This window comes from Nilaparvata lugens, chromosome 2 (genome assembly GCF_014356525.2).
Source record: "Nilaparvata lugens isolate BPH chromosome 2, ASM1435652v1, whole genome shotgun sequence".
Lineage (NCBI taxonomy): Eukaryota > Metazoa > Arthropoda > Insecta > Hemiptera > Delphacidae > Nilaparvata > Nilaparvata lugens.
In genome coordinates this window covers 16912814-16935683 of record NC_052505.1, presented here as the reverse complement: position 1 = coordinate 16935683, position 22870 = coordinate 16912814, and the positions used below count along the sequence as shown (strand labels likewise).

Genomic DNA, 22870 nt, shown 5'->3' with positions numbered 1-22870 from the left:
AGTATAGCAACAAAGGTGAATTTTTAATTAACTTTTAGTAAGTGGATTAATGAACGATTAGCCCAGTGAACGGAATCATTGCTAACCAACACACTTCTTTTAGATATCAATGTCACAAGAAATCAATACTTAGGCCCAGTTGCATAAAAGCCTGATAAATATTAATGATGATTAAATGACACGAGAACCAATCAGAGATGCCTTCTTCTCGGAATAGTAAAATTTTATGAGATTAAAATTTAACTGACTTCAATCATGATTAATGCCATGAGAACCAATCAAAGAAGGTTTCCCGTAAAGAAGCTCTCTGATTGGTTCTCGTGTCATTTAATGAAGATTAAAATTTAACAGGCTTCTGTGCAACTGGAGTTTATAGTTATTATGATGTTGCTTGTATGCTGATGATTTTTGTGATTTGAGCATGTATGTTAGATGATGGATGACATAATACCAAGCGGAATGTGAATCGAGCCCATGACCGGGGAAGCAGTTGTGTTAAAACTGGTCAAAGGTCAAAGCTACCGGCGTACAAACTCCAACCAACTAAGAAAAAAATACGATGAATTTGAAAAACACTATGAAATGAAAACATCATTCATCTTTGACAAAAAGTATCGATGAAATGCATGTTTCAAGCAAATATATTATTTTGATAGCTACCTACTTTGTGTATCAGCTGCTCAGCAAGTGGAGTGTTTTCACCATGTGCAATTCATCATCAATTTTCTAGTCAGTGTGATTGAAACAGGGTGACAATTAAAATCAAGTTATTGGTTATGGTTTGGCTGCTCTGTTTATCATCCGTGCAAGGTACAAGGACTTCAAATCTTTAAATAGAGCTGGAGTTACCAATAATTGTAAAGATAGCTAGAAATCTACTGCTGATTATCCGGTTGAGCAATATTATTGAAAAGGGTTGCCTGATATCTTTATCATTCAGCTCCAAAGGTAAGCAATGACTGCAATACAAATTGTTATACCTTGCCAAAGCTATTTGGTAGGCTTTCTCCTAGATAGGCCTAGGCCCTATGGACTTACAGTAGTTGTAGTGAAACTCACATTATAAGTCAGAACGTAATTAACATTGGTTTGCTATCCTTGCCCGCATCTAGACAAAGGAGATAGCACTATCCTCTTCTACCTTTGCACTGTTACCAAATTGTTTGTTGACTATGGAAAGGCATAATGAATAATTCTCGCTCAGTACCGGTACTATAGCTTGAGATCAAATCATGCAGTGGAACTGGTAGGATTACAGTGTTGCCTTTCATCTGTTACCACCGCTTTCTAAATTAGATGTGATTCAAGTTATTCCGGTATTCCTCATTAAATATTTATCGCTGATTCATGATAATAATTATTATCAAATCTATCAAAAAAATAATTTATTCGTCAATAAAATAATATTTTTTACGACTTAATAAAAAAAAATGTCAATTTCTACAACCTAAGATAGAGGTTGAATTATCCCCAAAACATTTTATCTCAATTAGGAAACAAGTATTAAAAAGAGTGAATTTTGTCTCAGATTGTAGAGATTGAATTTTTTTTATTAAATCGTGAAAAATATTATTTTATTGGCGAATAAAGTATTTTTTCAATAGATTTGTTAATTATTATTATCATGAATCAGCGATAAATATTTAATGAAAAATATAGGAATAACTTAAATCAAAACTAATTTAGAAACCGGTGGTAGCAGAAATGAAAAACAACACTGCAGTCCTACGATTTCCACTGACTTGATAAATCTCATACTACCGGTACTGAGCGTTCTCTTAAGGTGCGTACAGATATACGCGCCGCGAACAATCATGAGCAATTCACTTTTAATCAGCTGACTATGCCTATATCTGTATTTTTACAGAGACGGTAAGATACAGATATAAAAAGCTTGGCTGGCATCAGCTGATTAAAAGTGAATTGCTCATGTTCGCGGCGCGTAAATCTGTACGCACCTTAAGAGAACGCTCAGTACCGGTACTATGAGATTTATCAAGTCAGTGGAAATCGTAGGACTGCAGTGTTGTCTTTCATTTCTGCGTCCACCGGTTTTTAAATTAGTTAGACATTGAATGTTTCAAAATACTCGAATTGATTGAAAAAAGTGCCTACAATTTTTTTATAAAAGGACTAAGGTAATTTTAGTCTAGTAGTATGTGGTCTGGGATTGAATACACATTGCTTCGGTAGGTACGGTGACCAGACATTATCTTTCATCAATTTCTACCCTCGTATTGAAAATAGTGAATTTTGTCTCAGATTGTAGAGATTGAATTTTTTTTATTAAATCGTGAAAAATATTATTTTATTGGCGAATAAAGTATTTTTTCAATAGATTTGTTAATTATTATTATCATGAATCAGCGATAAATATTTAATGAAAAATATAGGAATAACTTAAATCAAAACTAATTTAGAAACCGGTGGTAGCAGAAATGAAAAACAACACTGCAGTCCTACGATTTCCACTGACTTGATAAATCTCATACTACCGGTACTGAGCGTTCTCTTAAGGTGCGTACAGATATACGCGCCGCGAACAATCATGAGCAATTCACTTTTAATCAGCTGACTATGCCTATATCTGTATTTTTACAGAGACGGTAAGATACAGATATAAAAAGCTTGGCTGGCATCAGCTGATTAAAAGTGAATTGCTCATGTTCGCGGCGCGTAAATCTGTACGCACCTTAAGAGAACGCTCAGTACCGGTACTATGAGATTTATCAAGTCAGTGGAAATCGTAGGACTGCAGTGTTGTCTTTCATTTCTGCGTCCACCGGTTTTTAAATTAGTTAGACATTGAATGTTTCAAAATACTCGAATTGATTGAAAAAAGTGCCTACAATTTTTTTATAAAAGGACTAAGGTAATTTTAGTCTAGTAGTATATGGTCTGGGATTGAATACACATTGCTTCGGTAGGTACGGTGACCAGACATTATCTTTCATCAATTTCTACCCTCGTATTGAAAATAGTGAATTTTGTCTCAGGTTGAAGAGATTGATAAACAAAGAATGAGCAACTCACCAAGTTCAAATGAAAACAAGGAAGGGGATCAAACCAAACTTAGAAAAAGAATTGATGTGATAGGAGGAAAGCAATTGTCATTAAGAACACATTCTAACAACAGTAGAAATAGACCTACTCACAATGACCAATTACCAGAGATGCATAGAACAAGGAGACTCACTCTTTCAAATATTCAAGATGTTGGATATTCGAGGACTGTTAAGGGGAAGCTTCTCCTACAAAGTCAGGTAAATATAGAGTTTATCAATATAATATTCAATAAATTGTTTCGATTGCAGTTCAAAACTGAATATTTGAATTTAATTGCGTGGTAGCTACTGTAAGTAAATTTATCACATTGAATTGACGCAAAACAATATTCAGAAATCAAATTTGATTATTAACTTAGAAGAATAGTTTTCAAATGATGTAAGCCTTGTGAAAAGGTTTCAATAATTCGTGTTCAAAATTTGAAGCAGATTGATCAATTTTCTCTAAAGTTCTTGTCAAACAGAAAACGCCTTCGGTAAGTCAAAAGTGAGAACTTCACTAACACTCGTTCTAATGTGGAGACTTTTGTTTCAAGCCGTAGGCTATATACTCAGCCAGAATTTTGAATCCTTGTCAAACTCGAATCGTAGAAGTACGAAGAAAGCGCGCGTCATTTCAGTGTGCTCTCTCTTTGTATCTGATTTATCCTTCTGACAGCTTGACAGGACTTTTGCATGCTCGCCTTCTCCGTTCTCCCATGCAGTTGTATGCATAAGTTGTATGCTACAAAAAACAGGATGAAAGGAATACAGAAATACAAGATTGCACAAACAAAATAAAGAGAAATTACGGTACAATCCACGTAACAAGATCAACTCCAACTAGAGGATGTCTCAAGAAAATATATACAATAATAAAAGAAAACGGTGGAAAGGGTACAGGAAGAAAAATTATGAAAAAAAACATACAATGAAAGAATTATTTTTAAAAGATTCTGTTGATCACACAATATTTCTGATAAACATCTATATGATGTCCAGAGAATGATATGGATTTGTGCGATTATTGTTGCTATTATTAGTATTTAGCAACAATAGTAGCGGAAGCAGTAATTTTATTTATTGGAAAATTCCATTATCATTAAAAAGGAGAGCACAGAACAGTTCGGAGAAGAAGATACAAAAATTAGATACATCGTACTTCACTAATCACAGAAACTAAAACAGTGCAGTAGATTAAGATGCGTACAGACTTGAGCGCCACTAACGCGCATTTCACTTTTAATCAGCTGATGCTTCGCTTATTATAGCTGTACCTTACTGTTTCTGAACAAATACAGATAAAACCAGCTGATAAAACGTAAAATGCGCGTGATCGAGGCGTTCAAGACTGTACGTAGCTTTGAAAGACAAAACATTAGAATCATCAGGAGAAAAAAATGCAGCAATTAATCTAAAAAAATCAATGAGAATAATTCTTTTCCTTTCATTTTAGTCTTTGATAATATTTTTCTTTGAATTAATAATCAGAAAAGCTTCCTGCTATATCGAAGCAGCAGAGGAAGATTTCAACAAGAATATTCTTGATAAATTTATTATTTCTATGACATTAAGTGCAGACAAAAATGTATTCAAACTACCTACTTAATATCAATGATTAATTATCCAATGTAGTGATCATCAATTTTTGAATAACAATAATTATTTTGAAATAGATTGATTAGTCCTGTATTAAAATGAAGGTTTCAAGCTTCAAATACTACAATGAGGCTTTGCAATTATATGTTATACTTGAAAACTTATTAAATAATAATGTTTGTATTCAATTTTCAGAGTATCACTTATCACTTCTATCCATATAAGAATCATCGATTTGTTTTACAGGACAAGAACATTGTTCAAATAGATTTGACAAAATCCAATGAATTCCCATTCAGATGTCAAAGCCAGCGGCTCTGCTTGAAAAGGAGTAATGAATCGCTAGGTAGCATCTTAAATCCCATCTGCCTCAGTGATGAACTCAAGTTCAGGAAAAAATGGCCTGATCCACACCACGAGAGACCCACTTGGGAATCGATGAAATGGAACACTCCAATGTTTAATTCAGATGATGAAGTCAAAACTCTGATGAGAGAGAGCAGCCAAAGTGTAATTGATTACGTGAGGTCAACAAAAGAGCTCCATGATATCCTAATGGCTTGTGGATGCCCAAAAACAGTTGAGAAGAGCCTTGAGCATCAAGAGGATTCCAATGATGTGGTTTGGGTGCAAGAGGACAACAGTTTCAAGAATCGAATGGAACCAACGTTTCTAACTGAAGAAGCAAGGTTTGTCCACATGGAGTTAGAGCCTCAAGGATTGCTCGCTAGCCAACAAAACTTGGACAGTGAGGGTCAGAACTGTTCTGAGTCAGACACAGATTCTGTTATGATTATAGATCTGGACAGCCAATCTTCCAAGGATTCAAATTCCCAAACTGATAATGCGTTGGAAGTAAATAGTGTTTTGCAAAATGAAAGGAGATATTCACTGGAAAATCTGGATTTTGTCAACAATCAATCTGATATGCAGAATCCTCACGTACCTAGGATTGAACCTTCAGCAGTGCCCATCAATGAACTGGAATCAAATGGAGTGAGTAAATATTATGCCAATCTGTTTGTGGGCGAATCGTCAGAGGGAAATGAGTATTACTCCTCAAATCTGGTACTACTAAAAGGGGACGAAAACATGGTAGCAACTGCCAAGGTATCTGAAGGTAAAGTGGTTTTGCACTGTATTAAAAGCGATTTCGGGGAGGATCAGGTGTCTTGGGATAAGGATGAAACAATCACCCTCTATTCGGATAATACAAACAAAGTCGAAGCGGGAAGTGGGCAATCAAGTAGGAGCTCATCATCATCTCATTCCTCATATTCATGCCAACATGGCTGCTGTTCAGCACCAAGTGAGAAGGAGGCATGCTCCATGAATTCATGCTCCTTGCACAACATGACCAGCACTGATATAGATCTGCATCTCACATTGGAAGAAACTAGAAAAGCTTCAAGTGAATTGATAGTGAGCACTCTTGTATTAAACTCTATAATATCTGGTCAAAGTCAAAAAGATATAGTGGATAAAATATTGAATGAAAGTTGATATTATTGCTAAAATGCCCAGGGAGTAATACGAGTTGTAATGAAATTAAATGAGAATACTCTTTATGTGGAGTTGGGACTTTCAAGACCTCTCTACCACAAGTTTGGTCTACTATTAATTATTCTTAGTGCAGAGATGTTTCAGAAATATGAAATATTTGATGATTTAAACTGCACCAATATCGGACTTCTTTACCGAAATCAAACTTACTAACTTTTATAAAATAACTTCAATTGTGTGCTTTATACAAACCATATCCTCTATATCATATTCTTATAGCTCATTCCATGACAAATGTTGAAAGTCATGCAAACACGATTGTACATATACGGTACAGTTGGTTGATTTTAATCAATTACAAGAGCTGAAAATAGCACTTTTTGGTAGCTGAGATTCTTTTACATAAGAATCGTAGAGTACACAAATATTCATTTTTGTGAAGTCTATTCTTCCTTGATATTCAATCCAGGAGAGGAAAATCTCCTATGTGAGGGAAAATTGAGTTAAGAATTGAAAAAGTGGATTTCAACTGGTGTGGAAAGAATAACAAAAACAGTTTTCAAACTGTAATATACAAAAAATACAGTTTCGGTACTAAGGAAAAGATGAACGTCGACGATTCCAACTGCTGTGAAAAGAATAATAAAACCAAATTTCAAATTGATTACAATTTATTTCTGATTTTACTGTATTATAATCAGGTAATAGTTCAACATTTTGTACAGTTTTGATTATTGAGAATAGAAAGATTCGTACAATCTACAATAAGTAACTATAGTAATATAAAACAAACGAGAGTTATGAATGTTTCACAAGGCAATTCTAAGATATAAATTGTAGAAGGATCACTTATGTTGTCCCAAGAGACATCAGATAAAATAGATTTTTCTTATCCATCGATAGGAAACTAGGAACAAAAATCTGGTAATATATGATGAAAATTTCATGATTGATTAGCTGAGTTTCTTAGTTATCAGAAGGAAAATAATACAAGGCGCTGAATAAATAGATCTATCAAAGTAGGAAATGATCTAATTGAAGAAAATAATGATCTAGTTTCAATTTTCATTTGGAACTAGTAAAATATTCATAGATCTGCTTACCATAGAATTAATATCAGTGTTGAATAATCGATTTATTACCATAATAGGAAATGAGAACATAATGATCTATATTAGTAGGTAACTATGATTATATTGCTTTAATTCCATTCTGGGAAATTTAACATTTTTGGCAAAAGAGTTGAAGAGTTAAATAAATAAAGTTAATAAACCAGTTGTATCGTGTACACTACTATAGGAAACAGATAGTTTACTCACTCTTGATTAAGAATAATAAAAATAGTAATCAAATTTTTAAAATAACAATAACTAGTTGATTCTAATTTTGGCAAAATAAGATTTTGATAAATTGAAAACGTCACTTAGTTTTCTCTATAAACACAAAAAAGTTTTTCTTTTTAAGTCACAGCTTCTACAGGGACCCGCATATTAATCTGACGATTTTGTAGTAATTATTATGTTTGAACCACTGTCATTGGAAAGGCGGGAATGTTGTAGATCGACAGGTCTACTGTATTCTTGCCATTTCAGTAGCCAGTATGTCGTGGTCGAGTGAACATCAAGCGATTGTGATTGAAGCTTATTTTAAAAATAATGACTCAGTTATTTTAACACAGCGTTTATGTCGCAGACATTTCAATAATTTAAATCGACACGCGCCTGTTCCCATCAGTAGGAATGCGATCTTGTTGTTGGTAAAAACGGTCTCCACGACGTTCAGCAGCGAAACATGCTGTTGTGGTGGCCATTTCTGATCGAAATGTACGACGAATTCTTCATTCCGACCTAAAATTCCATCCGTATAAGATAATTTTAGTGCAACAACTTAATGCAAATTATTGGGCACATTGCAAAGCCGCTTGCGAGATCATTCTCAAGAATTTCCACCAGGATGCCGTTATTCTGTCAAGTGACGAGGAACATTTCCATTTTTCGGGATTTGTGAATAAACAAAATTACCGTTATTGAGCAGCCAATAATCCACAGAACTAGAGGAAGTCATTCAACGAGAAATTGAAGCAATTCCACAAGTGATGATTGAGCGAGCAATGACAAATTTTAGAATTAGATTAAGTGAGTGTGTGAAAAGTAACGGAAATAATTTGGATGACATAATCCACAAATAAAAACTTTATGAGTAATCTATGTAATTCACTATAAATTGCAAAATTTGATTTTCAATTTGATATTATAAGATTCAATTGTACGAAAGACACTTTAGTTATTATCCCTCAAAATCGTCAGGTTTTTATGCCGGGCCCTGTATAAATCAATGAGTCCTTGTGACAGCAACTTTATGATACATTTTCTTATATTTTCAATTGTGTGCAATAGAGTTGACAGGCCAATACTCTTAGCTGAAGACTAGTTGCCCTGTCTGATTCAAACATGAAGTACACTTAAATTTGGTTTCAGCACAGGATAATGGCTCCACAATAATTTCGATAAGTATATTGATGATAATTAATTTTGGAAATAAAAGGGAAGCAAAACATTAATTTTTATAACAATTTGGTGTAACATTATCTTTCTTTGAGAGCCGAATAAGGAGATTGTAATAAATACAGAATTTTTCAAAGATTGAGACCAAAATAATTGAAATTCATGAAAGTCATTTGGAACGTCATTTAGGAGGTTTAGTTAACTTTTCTAGAATGTAATAAATAATAAAAAGCCTGAAGCATAATTTAAATTCAAGTTTTCGGTACAGGATTAAGACGCGAATGGAAGACTAATCGAGTTAAAATATTATTTAATTATTGATCATATAATTGAGGGAGGATTGAAAAACAATATTAGGAATGCATTAGCTAGTTCAGTTGCAGAGACTTTCATCTTAAGCTAGATTAACAACCAATGGCACCTAAAGGCAAGTTTCATTTTGTGATACCGTAACTGAGAAAATTATTGTCATTTCGGACATGCTGATTACTACCAAGAAAAATGGAATGTTAGAAAAATATTTGATTCTCATCATCAGACATGGTCTTTCTGTTGAGTTTTCGATAAAGGCTTTGATTTTTAACATTATTATGTGAATGAAAGGAGCAAAAAGTGATTGATAGATGGATGAAAGTACTTGACTGACGCAATCATCGAGGTGATGATAATTATTTGATTGAAAAGTTGGTACCTGAATATGTATTAGACACGATTTATATAACAATGCATTATTTTATAAGCTACAGTATAAAACAATCTAATTCAATTACTCTATTATATCAGCTCTCAATTAATTGACCTGGTGAGTCGACGAATATTCAACTAACCGCTATCTAATGGGAAACTAGGCTAATCATCTCAAAAATTTTGGACACTTTTCACAATTCCTAAAGATTGAAGATTGAAAATTGTTACTAATAACACTTTGAATAGATTGAATAGGATGAGTTGGCTTCACCATCCTTCGAAATTACAAATGCTAAACACTACGAGTTTGCTTGAGAATTTCCAAAATCACATTCATGAATCAAATATCTGAAATAAGATATTCTATGCAAGCGATTAGGTTCAATAGTGAACGGTGAATTTGATTGTGTACTACGAGAGTCTTATTTATTGAACAAAAGTTAGATTTTTCTCTATTATTTTGTAATAAATTATGAAATCATGTCTATTTATAAAATATTGTCCATATGGTACGGTATTTGAAAAGTACCCAAAATTACTACTAACAATATTAATAAATAACATTTTCCTATGTACAATAATATCACAACCGATTCCTTAATTTATAATAATTGTCAACAATAACATAATAGTATCGAGACTGATCAATATTACTTTCAACATTTTTAAATATATTTTCTTGTAATTTAATGTATTCTCTACAAAAAATATATAATTCATATTTACATAGTTACATACGTTATAAATATTTTTATACATACTATTTACATCACGGTCTATAATAATAATAATAATGTAAAATGGAAATATGATTTTAATTACATTTCTATACTACAATATAACTGATGAATAACCTTATATCTTCAACTATTCTCACGCTATTCACATAGTTTTAAAACAGAATAAATAATTCTACTTTTTATCTATACTATTTCATATGAAATTTTATGTAAGACTTGAAGACGAAATTTACAAAAAGATAGTTATTATTAGGCCTATAATTCATCCTATTTTCTAATGTACAGTATTTCAAGATAATCTTAACGGAGTATTGAGTAATCATAATTATATATGATCTTGGAATCCATTTTATATAAAAAGTCACACGCAATTTTTGAAACGATTGTTGAAATTAATAATTCGAAATCACTGTGTAATATTCCATGTTGAAGTGAAATTCTCCTATAATGCTTCTCTGACTACTAATTTCAACTTGTGTCTTTTCCTGCGATCCCCTTCCATTTAGTCGGCCTATCCGAAATAACTGAGTCAGTCACCTGAATGACAAAAATGTGCACATGATAAATACAGGTTAATGGGTACATATATAGATTTGATTAGATATTAGTTACTCTATCCAATAAAGGATATATTTTTAATAAAACTGTAAATGTGGAATTTCTATTTATAATACAGAATGTTCGGAAGATCAAATTGGGAAGCGGTTTGACTCAGTAGTCGCGCTGATAAGTTAAGAATCTTGAGCCTGCTACTCCCGTTGGAAGGGTGACCGCTTGAGCGAACTCCTCTGAATTTGATCCATGAGTTGTAAAATCGCTTCCCTGTGGTTCGAAACTCACCTAAAACAGTAGGTTCATTTAACTCTCATTATCATCGGCCTCATTACCCAATAACCACGCACAAGCCTAGAGCTCATGTTGTGGGCATCAGCCCTCAGAAAAAAAATCCAAATGAAATTAGATTAGGTACGAGAAATTTTAAATAGAAAGATCAATTTTATATGTTTTTTTACTCACATCGTTTTGATTACATGGGTAATAAAATATAAAGGAAATGGCCTCCGTTCACATCAATACAGCACTGCAATCGTTTTTTTTTTTGTTTTCAATCACCTTAGGCACCCCTTTCATTTCACTTGATACACAGTATTTTCCGAACACTCTGTATAATCATGATGATGATGATCATCATCATCATAATTTACGTGAAACGGGGGAAGAACAGTTTTCGGTTATGCGGTACCTAATCGTCCTCTTCCATTGAATTCATTAAATATTTCTGTATAATTAATCAATAAATCGAATAATAAATTATTGATTGATCATTATTGACAAAAATCATCGATTCATATTGGGCCTATCACTTTTCAATACTTTAGTTACGACCTAGCAGTCTGAATTTTGTGAGTAGCTGAGAAAGTGCTCCACAACGTGAGCAGAAGCTAATTAGCTATTACCATAGAGAAACAATAGCGTAAGTAGATATCCCATGGTATAGGGCGTATATGTCGCAACTTTTACTGTTATCTCAAGCTCATAGTTAACTTAGTTCTTTCCCGTGATGCTGTGTGACGCTGGTAGTCTCTCATATTGTGCCGTTCATACACTCTCACCCCGCCAAAACATTAAAAATTGGCAGTAATCGACAATGATTGGCTTGAGATAACAGTAAAAGTTGCGACATAAACGGCCTATACCATGGGATATCTACTTACGCTATTGTTTCTCTATGCTATTACTCACAAAATTTAGATTGCTAGGTCGTAACTGAAGCATTGAAAATTGATCATTAACAAACAGTTCGTAATGAAAAGTGAAATTGGAGAGTATTAATATTATATCAGATATGAGATATACCGGAACGACTTTAATCACTATCCACTACATAAGGATAGATACAGGGTTGCGCACGATATGATCCAACATTTAGTTTTGTCATAGAAAGTTTATTGTAAAAGCAATACAGAAAAATGAGATATAAATTGTCTACTGTATACCTGAAGATTAGTTTCTGGCCATTACATGATCAATGTGGCCACCTTCTTGTCTGATAACTGCTTTAACACGAACGCCTATGTTATTGGTGACTCGGCGACACATCCTCGGTTATGTCGTTACATGCCTCAATGATAAGCATTCGCAGATCCATCAGTGTGTTAGGATGTTCCTCAGCTTATCAGAAAAAGGTTTCTATTAGAGAATCAGTGGCTCATGCAGGATGGAACCAGACACGGCTAATGTTGTTTTAGGCTCAATTCACACTTACGCGACTCAGGTCGAGAAGAGACTCGACTCTAGTCGAGAGCATGTGTTTTCGAATGGTGACGTCGCGGAGACTAGAATCGACTGGTCTGAGTGTCACCATTTGGAAACACATGCTCTCGACTAGAGTCGAGTCTCTTCTCGACCTGAGTCGCGTAAGTGTGAATTGAGCCTTAGACTTTTTGCATTAAAATTTTAACCAAAAAGTCACAGTTTTGGGCTATGCCTGTTGTCTTCTCCCAATCATATTATATTTTTTAATATAATTATGATTTGTAATTGTCAATGAAATAAATAAATAAATAAAATGTCATTTCAAACCAATTTTCGAATTGTTTTGCGTGTATATCTGGTCCCCAAACAGTACAAATTTGAATCCCTGCAACTATTTCCTTCTGAAGGAGAAGATCTTTGCTAAACATCCTAACACACTGATGGATCTGCGAGTGCTAATCATTGAGGCATGTAACGACATAACCGATGATATGTGTCGCCGAGTCACCAATAACATAGGCCTTCGTGTTGAAGCAGACAATAAGGTGCTCACATTGAACATGTAATGGCCAGAAACTAATCTCCAGGTATACAGTAGACAAGTTATATCTCATTTTTCTGTATTGCTTTCACAATAAACTTTCTATGACAAAACTAAATGTGGATCATATCGTGCGCCACTCTGTAGATAGACAATCGCCTTTATATAATCATACTTAAAAGTATGACAAGTGTTGTGGGCGAAGTTGTGGCAATAAGAGCCCTCTCGTCCACTTGACCCAACGGATGTGGAGGAAAAGAAACGTGGCAACTATGAGGTCCTATCATTTCCATTGTCTTTTCCATTGTCATTGTCATTTCCATTGTCTTTATAACGTGAATCTCACTATACAGAGTGTTTCAGAAGTAGTGTCGAACATTTTAGGGTATTGTTCCTGGATGATAGGAGACGACAAATGTCGTATTTTTAGTATCCAAAACTCAGCGGTTATCCTTATAGCTGATCAAAGAATAACAAAGAAATTAATATTCTTTTCATACTGCATGCATGACCATGAACAAACAAGATCATCTGAAAAACGTTGTAGAAAAAGCTGGATTGCCATATGGAGCCATACCGATTTTCAAAGTTTCATCTTAAATACAATTGGAATTGAAAATTGGTCATGCATGCAGTACAAAAAGAATAAATTTCTTTGTTATTCCTCGACCAGTCTTAATAAATAAGGTATCCTTGAAATCTTGATAATATTTACTAACTTTTCTGTAATTTGTCTCTAACTTTTGTCTCTTGTAATTTTTTTGTAAAGTGAACGGTTTTCGTGAAATTTGCAATCAAAAATTTAAAATGGCCGCCATTTTAAAAATGTTACATTTTATTTCTTGAAGTAGAATCTTTATAACGTAAATATTCATGCCAAATTTCAGATCAATACATCATTTCATTCTTGAGATAAAAATTCCTAAGTGAAAAAACAAAATGGCAGCTATATGGACAACCACTGAGTTTTGGACACTTCAAATATGACAGTTGTAGTCTCCTATCATCCAGGAACAATACCCTAAAATGTTCGACACTACTTCTGAAACACCCTGTAGAATAATTTCAAGTGGTAACTATCATTTCCTCTCACTTTGAAACGTGGATCTTACAATAGAATGATTGATGACCAACCTGATTTGAACATTGTTAGAGAGGTGCTTCGACAGCGAACAGCTTAGACCGACTTTGATCATCTGCTCTCGCAGTCAGCCTCGTACTCCTCGGACTCGCGGTGCACGAGAGCCGCGTGGTGGACGATGGTCGCCTCGCTCGTGTTGCTGCGGAAGGCGGCACGGCGGGCGGGAGCGGAAGTGGAAGTGGGACCGGAACCGGAAGTAGGACCGGAACCGGAAGTGGGACCGGAAGCGGAAGTGGGACCGGAACCGGAAGTAGGAGCGGGAGGACTGTGGCATTCGATCCTGGGTTCGTCGGGTGACGGCTCAGTGACAGTGATTGCTACGCCGCCGGGGCCCCCCTCGGCGCAGGGCAGATCCAGTGAGCAGTGGCGGGGTGCAGCCAGGGGCGCCGCGGTTGGCTGCTCCGGCGAAGGCTCACTTACTGTTATGCACACATCGTTTCTACAACAAATTATAAACCACAGGTCAGTCAAATTCCTCATTAGAATGCAATATTCATTTATTCAATCATTCAGAATTTTACAATTTCAAGAAAAATACCACAGGCTGAAGCCCAGAACGGTTGCAATTCTAATTTATACAAAAGTGAGAATTTAGCTGGGTCATTTTCAATTTTTTTAGTTTCATCCTCTAATTTGAAATACAAAACTAACAAAAACACAGATTTTTAAATATTTTATAAATAAATTAAATCAAAACAAACAATTGGAGAAGTTCAAACTTTGAAGCTACTACATTAAATGTGATGTCATATTGGCCGGCTGTGCCAAGAAGAATATTATTAATTTATAAGTAAAAACAGCTATTGATTTAATATTATTGTTGCTTTTTTATTTTGTAATGTTATGGCAAATACAATCGTTATATTATAAGAATAGCAATACTTGCATATGCTGTACATGATAAAATATGGTGTCATATCTGAGTACTTCTAAAAACTAGAAATATTTTCAACTATACTGTACGAATATCAAAATATAATTGATCAGTACACTAATTGGAGGAAATTCACAGAGTTGTGCCAGCAATTGTAATTCAGTATTGTTAATAACAGTGAAATCTTATTTGATACCAAATTTATCACATATTCTTGAAAAATGACTAAAGATATTGTGGTAAACCACAGTTTTGTCAATGTCTCTAATACAGATTCTTCAGGAACAGTAGCTATATGATAAATAATGGTAACTTGAAAGAGATGCGCAGGATAGATCCATCTTGAGGCTTTTTGTTGGTGCGTATAAAAGACAACTTAGACAATGATGGCCCTGTGAGTAAATTGAAAGTTTTGAAACCATGCATAAGTAGGCCTATTATTATAAAATTAGTCGGTGCACTGATCACAGAGTTGAGCCAGTAATTGCAATCAGTTATTTTACTTACATCAGAATCTTATTTTTTCTATTTTTGGTAAATGAAATATTACTATTTTATAATTATTTGATCACTTTTTGCTATTAGAAAAAACGACTAGCAGTCAGATATTTTACAATAAATGAATTAATCACTCGCTGTGACAACGAGAACTTTCGGCAGGTTCGCCATCTTCTTGGTTATCAACCAAGTAATCAGTGAGTGATTAATTCATTTATTGTAAAATATCTGACTGCTAGTCGTTTTTTCTAATAGCAAAAAGTGATTTAATAATAAGCAGTTCGTGATGGAAAACAACATTGAAGAATTATTTGATATTCAAATGAAATTCAACTTATAGAACTGATGAACTCAAAACACCTGTGTAGAAATTACAAGTTAAAATTCTCTTATTTTGTCATCTTTATTATATAAAAAAGGTACCTACATAGAAAAATTTATGCTAGGAACGCAAATATAATTTGTATATTATAATCAGAGTTTGTTTACTCAAGATAAATGTAATAAAAAGTTAATTTCGATATATTATACTAATATATGCTTAGGATAATTTTGAATGAATGTTTACTTTTATTATATTAGAAAAAAAGTACTTTTGTTAATTATGTCCACAAATTGATATAGACTATGAAAATGAATGAATAGCAGATACATCAGAGTAATAAAATATCACAGAATAAAATTATATATTTATACAGGCATAGAAATATTGTTAATATGCTTCCCACTATCATCGGGTCAGGATACTGGATTTCAACAATTGAATATCCCACAAAACATTCTCTGATAAAAAGTATCTATAAATAGTTTATTTTTGTACTCGGAGGGTATTGGCAAAAGTAACTTGCAACCGAAAAGCCCATAAATACCAAAACTAAACCATGGACGATTCTAATATTATAAGAGACATTCACACCGGCATCTGAAGCAAAATTTGACTTGAAAAATCCGAGAGCCGGGAGCCATCTTGAAACATCCTTGAGCCGAGGTAATTTGAAATGGATTTCGTCAGTCCAGAGAAGATTCGTAGTGCTGACTCTGCTATATATCGCTGACTGATCCAAATGCGACAAACTGCTAATCATCCACTGATTGAATATTCAAGTCAAAGTGTCGTTTGCAGACGTTTTTTACGGCGTTATTTGAATGTATGAAATGTCAAGTTTTGAGGGCTTCATACGTTAATGTTGTGGAACGATCTACTGTATTTCTAAAGGAATTTATTCCGAAAAAAATATTACAGTATTATTCCTGTATTACTGATAGAAAAGTTATTGTTATTGTTAAAGTTATTGTTAACATGATATTTATTATTGTATTATTACAATATTTACCTTATTTTTATTGTATTATTTAGTTTAATACTGTGTATTATTATTCTAATGTAATTCTAATTTTTAAGTTTTTATCTTTTGTTATTATTATTAAGGATTAATAAACGATTTTTGATTTTTTTTTTGATCAATTGATGAAAGTTCAACTTTAAATTATTCATCTATTTCACTATCCATGACGGACTGCAAGTAATAATATGTTTTTGAACTATTTTCAACGACACTACAGCCTAATTTCTTTTCTTCCACCTCCTGTCTAAAGTGGAACATTCTACTAGTGTCACTTTTTCGCTCTCGGGAGGAAAGACGGGAAAACTCCCTAGAGCGTAAAAGTGACTCCATTTAAATAACATGGGAAACATCTGTATTTTAAAAACGTACATTTGAAATTGGATAGAAGGTCTAAGCTCAGATGAGGAAGCATATAGAGTAGTCATTAATTCAATACCTCAACCAAACATTTGATCAATATATGAAATTTATGTTTGTATGCTAAAATTGTTACAAACTTCATATCACTATACTAAAAAAATTGTAAAATTTTTATTTTTTATTCCATGTTATTCAAAATACCAGCCAACGAATATTCCTCATTAACTAATCAAATTTGAAACGGGAACTTCATCATAACTGTAGTTGTAACAACTTTTGCTGACAGATATGCTGTTAGTGTTGAATTAATAGTGCATAGTATATAACAAATATTGTAGCAAACATAGTATATCATTTTTAATTGAAATCATAGTATATCTATTTGTAATTGATGATGTGTTTGTTTATTGAAGTGTGAATAAATTGCTATTTTGATAAGTGATAGTAGCTTAACCTAGATTTTGATTTGGACTGTAGTATAAATTTGAAAAGGGGCAGTTTTAGGCATAATACTGTTGTGCCTCCTTATATAATTGTGAAAATAATTGTACGACTGAGAAAATGAATAAATAAATATGATCTATAAATTTAATCTTTCGTTACAAATTTTCTATGCTTTTACACTCCAGAGCAAAGCTCGGTCCTCCGATATTAACTAATATTCGAAAGAAATTAGTCTGTAGTGTCGTTGAAATTTGTTCAAAAACGGATTCAAATTATTATAAATAAAGACGCATAATTCTAATGTTCGCTACTTTAACCTAAATATTCCCTATATTCAGAGCTAGAATGAGTTTTTACTGTCATTGCAATAGCTATGGATTTAAGATTCATTAATGCTATGTTGAACAAGAAAATAAAGTTTTTTCCAATAAAATCCCACAATTTGTCTTTATTGAACAATCTGAAAATTTCACTAATAGCAAGAGCTGGAGTAATTATAGTAGTTTAAGAAGAATAGAATTAAACCAACATGTTACTGGGGTTTTTCAATTAATTTTTTAAAAACACATAATTACATTTTTAAATTATATTTATGATTTTTTAAAGTAGGTATCATTTTATGAGAGCTAATAGTTTTAATCACAAATTTTTAATAAAATTCAGAAATTTTATCAATTATTACGAAATCTATTACCTGCTAACAATATACTTGATCATACATACTTCTTTAACCTACTGAATCAATCAAAACCTACTCAAGGTTACAGCAATTGAATCCTACTCAACAAGTTGCCGTATGCAAAACCACCGGACAAAGTTTATTGCTACACTCGTTGATCGATAGAATCTAAGATCTAAGAAGAGTATAACTATTTTAGTGTACAGTGCATTAAATAAGTTTTCCAGCACAGAGCTTTGCTTCTTCAAACAGTGAGATAATATTATTGTCATTGATGATGGATGGATTTTACAAGTGAAAATAATGAACAATACAAGTGAAAAATGAACAGTTCAATTTGAATAGCAATGTGAAAACCAGACAAAACTTAATTCTAGAATCCTAGAAAACAAAAATTCATTCATGAGAGATACATGTCACCGACAGTTAAAACTAGTTGAACTATAGACAGGTGATAATGCTTGAGAGTAGAGATTCTATTACTTTCTAAGTTCATTTCCAATTCTACCTTTGGAACAGAGTAGGTACCTAGATAGAGAACATAACACTCTGAACACTATGTAGTATATGTACACGACTGGTGAGAAACTTAAATTACGGTCAGATAATAGAATTGTATTATAAAAATTTGTAAATTGTAAGTAGGTTATATTTATGTACACTATACCAGAGTAAAGAATGATAGCCTAGATGGTAGATAACATTTATACAAAGTGTAAAAATGAATAGAGAAGAGAATACTGAATAAAAATACAGTAAAACATTATCAAGAGCAGTAGAATGAAGATGGTGTTCAGTTGCAGTTATTAGTCATTTTTCTTAATCTTAAAAAGAGAATAAAACAGAAGAGTGAATAATTTTTTGCAAAAAGATTATAATAAAACCTCACCGATTTGTACTGAGGTTGGTCGAGATAGGTACATAAATTATTGGTGCATACAGTTGAAGTCGCGTGCATGAAAATTCAATTAAAAAATAATTAATGTATTTATTAGTGATTCACGTATTGGAGTACGAGGCATGTGGAAAATATTATTGTAGTTCATGGATTTTTCAGCAACAAAATAGAATATTATTGTAAAATATTCAGACAAAATCATTAGGAATGGATGCTGTTCCTGAAAATATATAGTATTGGTTCACGATAAGTACCGTACGAAGTTATCTAAGCTAAACAAGAAATCAACACATCGAACCAAATTTTCTCATCGATCGAAAAGAATATTTGTAATTTTATTTTCCAGGTGTTCTTATTCACTACTTGAAAAGTGTATTTATTCATTCATGTTGTAATTGCACAAGCAGTGAGTAAGTTGTTACACATTGTAATCACTCGAGCTAATCAAGTTGTTGAGAGAAAGGTGGAATAGAATAAAGCAGAATGTTGCTTAATTGTTTTGTGTGGATGATGTCTTGATTGTAGAAGATCCTTTACCTGCAAGGCATTACCAAACAAGAGCTATATAGTTGATTAATAAGAGTCTACTTTAGCATTACCATACTAAGAGCTGAAAAACGTAACGTTTCACTGAAGAGTATTGATATTTTACCAATTCGAACAAAGCCTTGTTTATACTGCTACAGCATAAAGGCAAGGCAAGAGCATAATCATAGTAATCTAAAGGCAGTAATGACTAAGCAAAGCTACCAGACACAAATCATGCTCTAGAAATTTTGTACTGATCATAGTTATAATAATTTTATAATGAGTGATAATACTGAGAATTCAAGTAGAATGCAATCTCTATGAGAAGAAAATAGTAAGCCACGTCATTCCTTTGAGGATGACCTTCCAAGTCTTACCTTAGGCGGCACTCTCTGCAAAGCTGTTAGAATGATAATACAAATGTGTTTTGGCTCACATCAACGGAAACTGACACCATTGAAAAATGAATTTAAAGAATTGACTTATAGAATAGATATGATTTCAGCAAGTAATTACGAAGATTATAGCAGTATAAACAAAGATTTGTTTCACAAAATAACGTAGAAATAAGCTAGATACTAGAATGGATGCATGAATTTTTCTTCATACTCCGGAAAATTAATAGAATATTGGAAGCTTAAATTACATTGACCATCAGGGACATATTCATGGTAGGAACAATATATTTATGTAAATACTCGACCTCATACACATACAAAATGCTTACATGATATACTTGAAAAATTGTCTAAAGTAGAATATACAACGCAATTTTGGGTATACGTCTCAGATTATTCTGAAGACGTTATCCCTCTAATTGAAGAGTTTTTATCACGAATAATCAACAAGAAGGATAAAAATAGTGGTCCAATATACTTCGCAGCAAATACAATAATAATTCACCAAGGTTAAAACTGTTAAATCTACAAGTAGAATGATAAGCTTCTTTCTAATCTAAAATTACAGTCTATAGTAGAGATATGGAAACGCACTCTAACTCAATTCATATTTCCAATATCTAGATCTAATAAGCAGATTACCAAGATTTTCTATTCATACTATTAGTGAACCTGAATGAGTATTGATTAGCTGATTGGAAGGAATCACTGCAGGAGGCCCTGAGACTAAATAAACATTCGCAAAGGACGGAGTAACAATACAATAATATGCAAATATGTATAATGTTGGCAATAACTTCATTCATCAGACTAGAAAGTCTACTATATACTGTATTGATAAATAATGTATAAAACTGATAGTGTAAAATGTATATTTGAAACAATGATCACGCGAATAAGAAAAAATGTCTTACAAATGTGTTGTAGTGAGCCATATAGATATGTGCTGGAAAATATTAAATGGGAGAATATGAGTAGTTTCTATTCATGATAAGTGTCACACACACAAGAAATGTTTCATAAATTAATTTATCATGCACAAACTGCAAAGGGTATAATGCCAATTTTTAGGAATACACTACTACAGTAATTCAAGTAAGAACATTATTTTTTTGTTTTTTATCCAGTTTTGTTTAACAAGTGTTTTATACCAATGTTTTAAGCTGAATTTTTGTTGACGTCAATGAAACAATAATACAATTATTATATAACTGATGTAATTAAATGTTTGAAATTCAAGAATTATGAAAGAGAATTTGGTCTAGACTGTTATGTGTAGGCCTACTTGTAATTGCGATTTTACTACAGGATTTTATTATTGGAAGGTGGAGTATTATGATATTACAGTATCTGAGAGTATCCGAGGTATCTCAGTATCTGAGTTTATATTTTCAATGATATCAGTATTATCTGAGAGAATATTACGGAAATAATCATGGATCTAGTACGGTGATGCTTATATGGAATTCAAATTGAAAAATTCTCCTTCCAATACCAGCTGAACGGTGTCATTTTTTATAGTATAATTCTATAGAATCTGCTAACTTCAGTAAATTTTATGACAGAAAGGAAAGTCCCTGAAAAAATTCAACCCTACTTCAAGAGATACAGAAATATAGATAGTTTGTCCGGTTTATCGACAAAATTGAATTAACACGGACTTGTTCCATATTAGAGGAGTAATTTTCAGGGAAATATATTGTAAAATGCACTTTCTGAGAATAAAATTAATTTGAATTTGAATGTTAAGTGATACTTTTGAGCCCTTAGGTGTTGAGCTTCAGCCTTTATGCCGCATCCACACGTTGGCCCAATGCGTACAAATGACGACAAGTGCAAGAGTGTGGATGGGTGGTTTGCCAGCCTTCGTTAATTGGCCTTCGTTGACCATCGCTTCGATTTTTGTCGAGCGAAGGCCAATGAAGGACAGTGCTGGCAAACCACCATCCCATCCACAAAACCATGGTATCACATGGTAATCACAAACAAACCCATCCACACTTATCAACCAATACGTGCTGTTTCCTGTTTTGTCGTCTGCACTTCTGTTCTTTCTTTGTGATTGAGTTGCTATATTTCTATTGGTTTTTGTAGTTTTATTGTGTTCATGTTAGTTAATACTTTCAATTTCTATCATGGATATGTCGCTGGCCTTGATGATGCACTGGTCACATTGTAGTGTGGATGGCAAGACTAACGTGGGTGGCCAAGCTTACCAGCTGGGCCAGCTTACTGGCCAACCTGTGAGCTGGGCAGTAGGTGATACGTTTCAGTCTTTAGGTGTTACTTTTCAGCCCTTGCTTAGATGATACGTTTCATCCCTTAGGTGATACATTTTAGCCCTTAGGTGTTGAGCTTCAGCCCTTAGATGATACGATTCAGCCCTTGAGTGATAAGTTTCAGTCCGTAGGTGATATGTTTTAGCCGGCCATTGGGTAATACTTTTCAGCCCTTGCTTATCTGGTACCACAGAATATAACACTGCTGATTAATCCTAATACAACACTGCTGTATTCTGTGCTGGTACGTTTCAGCCGGCTATTGAGTGATACATTTAAGCCCTTAGATAATACGTTTCAGCCCTTGGATGATACGTTTAAGCCGGCCATTGGGTGATACTTTTCAGCCCTTGCTTATCTGGTATGTTTCAGCCGGCTATTGAGTGATACATTTAAGCCCCTAGATGATACGTTTCAGCCCTTAGATGATACGTTTCAGCCCTTGGATGATAAGTTTCAGCTCTTAGGTGATACGTTTAAGCCGGCCATTGGGTGATACTTTTCAGCCCTTGCTTATGTGGTACGTTTCAGCCCTTAGATGATACGTTTCA

The 22870-nt window shown here is 33.4% G+C and overlaps 2 protein-coding genes across 2 annotated transcripts in view; one reads left to right on the top strand and one right to left on the bottom strand.

Annotated features, from left to right (window-relative positions):
- Nucleotides 1-677: 677 nt before the first annotated feature.
- Nucleotides 678-7908, top strand: LOC111048412. Its single transcript, XM_039420706.1, has 3 exons — nt 678-948; nt 2997-3263; nt 4890-7908. Exons 2-3 carry the CDS (start codon nt 3021-3023, stop codon nt 6144-6146), a joined length of 1500 nt encoding a protein of 499 aa, XP_039276640.1. The 5' UTR covers nt 678-948; nt 2997-3020; the 3' UTR covers nt 6147-7908.
- Nucleotides 6798-22870, bottom strand: part of LOC111048413 (sodium channel protein 60E) — a 245360-nt gene continuing 229287 nt past the window's right edge. The window contains exons 34-35 of the mRNA XM_039420001.1: nt 14009-14454; nt 6798-10614 (exon numbers count right to left, since the gene is read on the bottom strand). Of these exons, the coding sequence (XP_039275935.1) occupies nt 14067-14454 (388 nt within the window). The 3' untranslated portion in view covers nt 6798-10614; nt 14009-14066. The remainder of the gene's footprint in view (nt 10615-14008; nt 14455-22870) is intronic.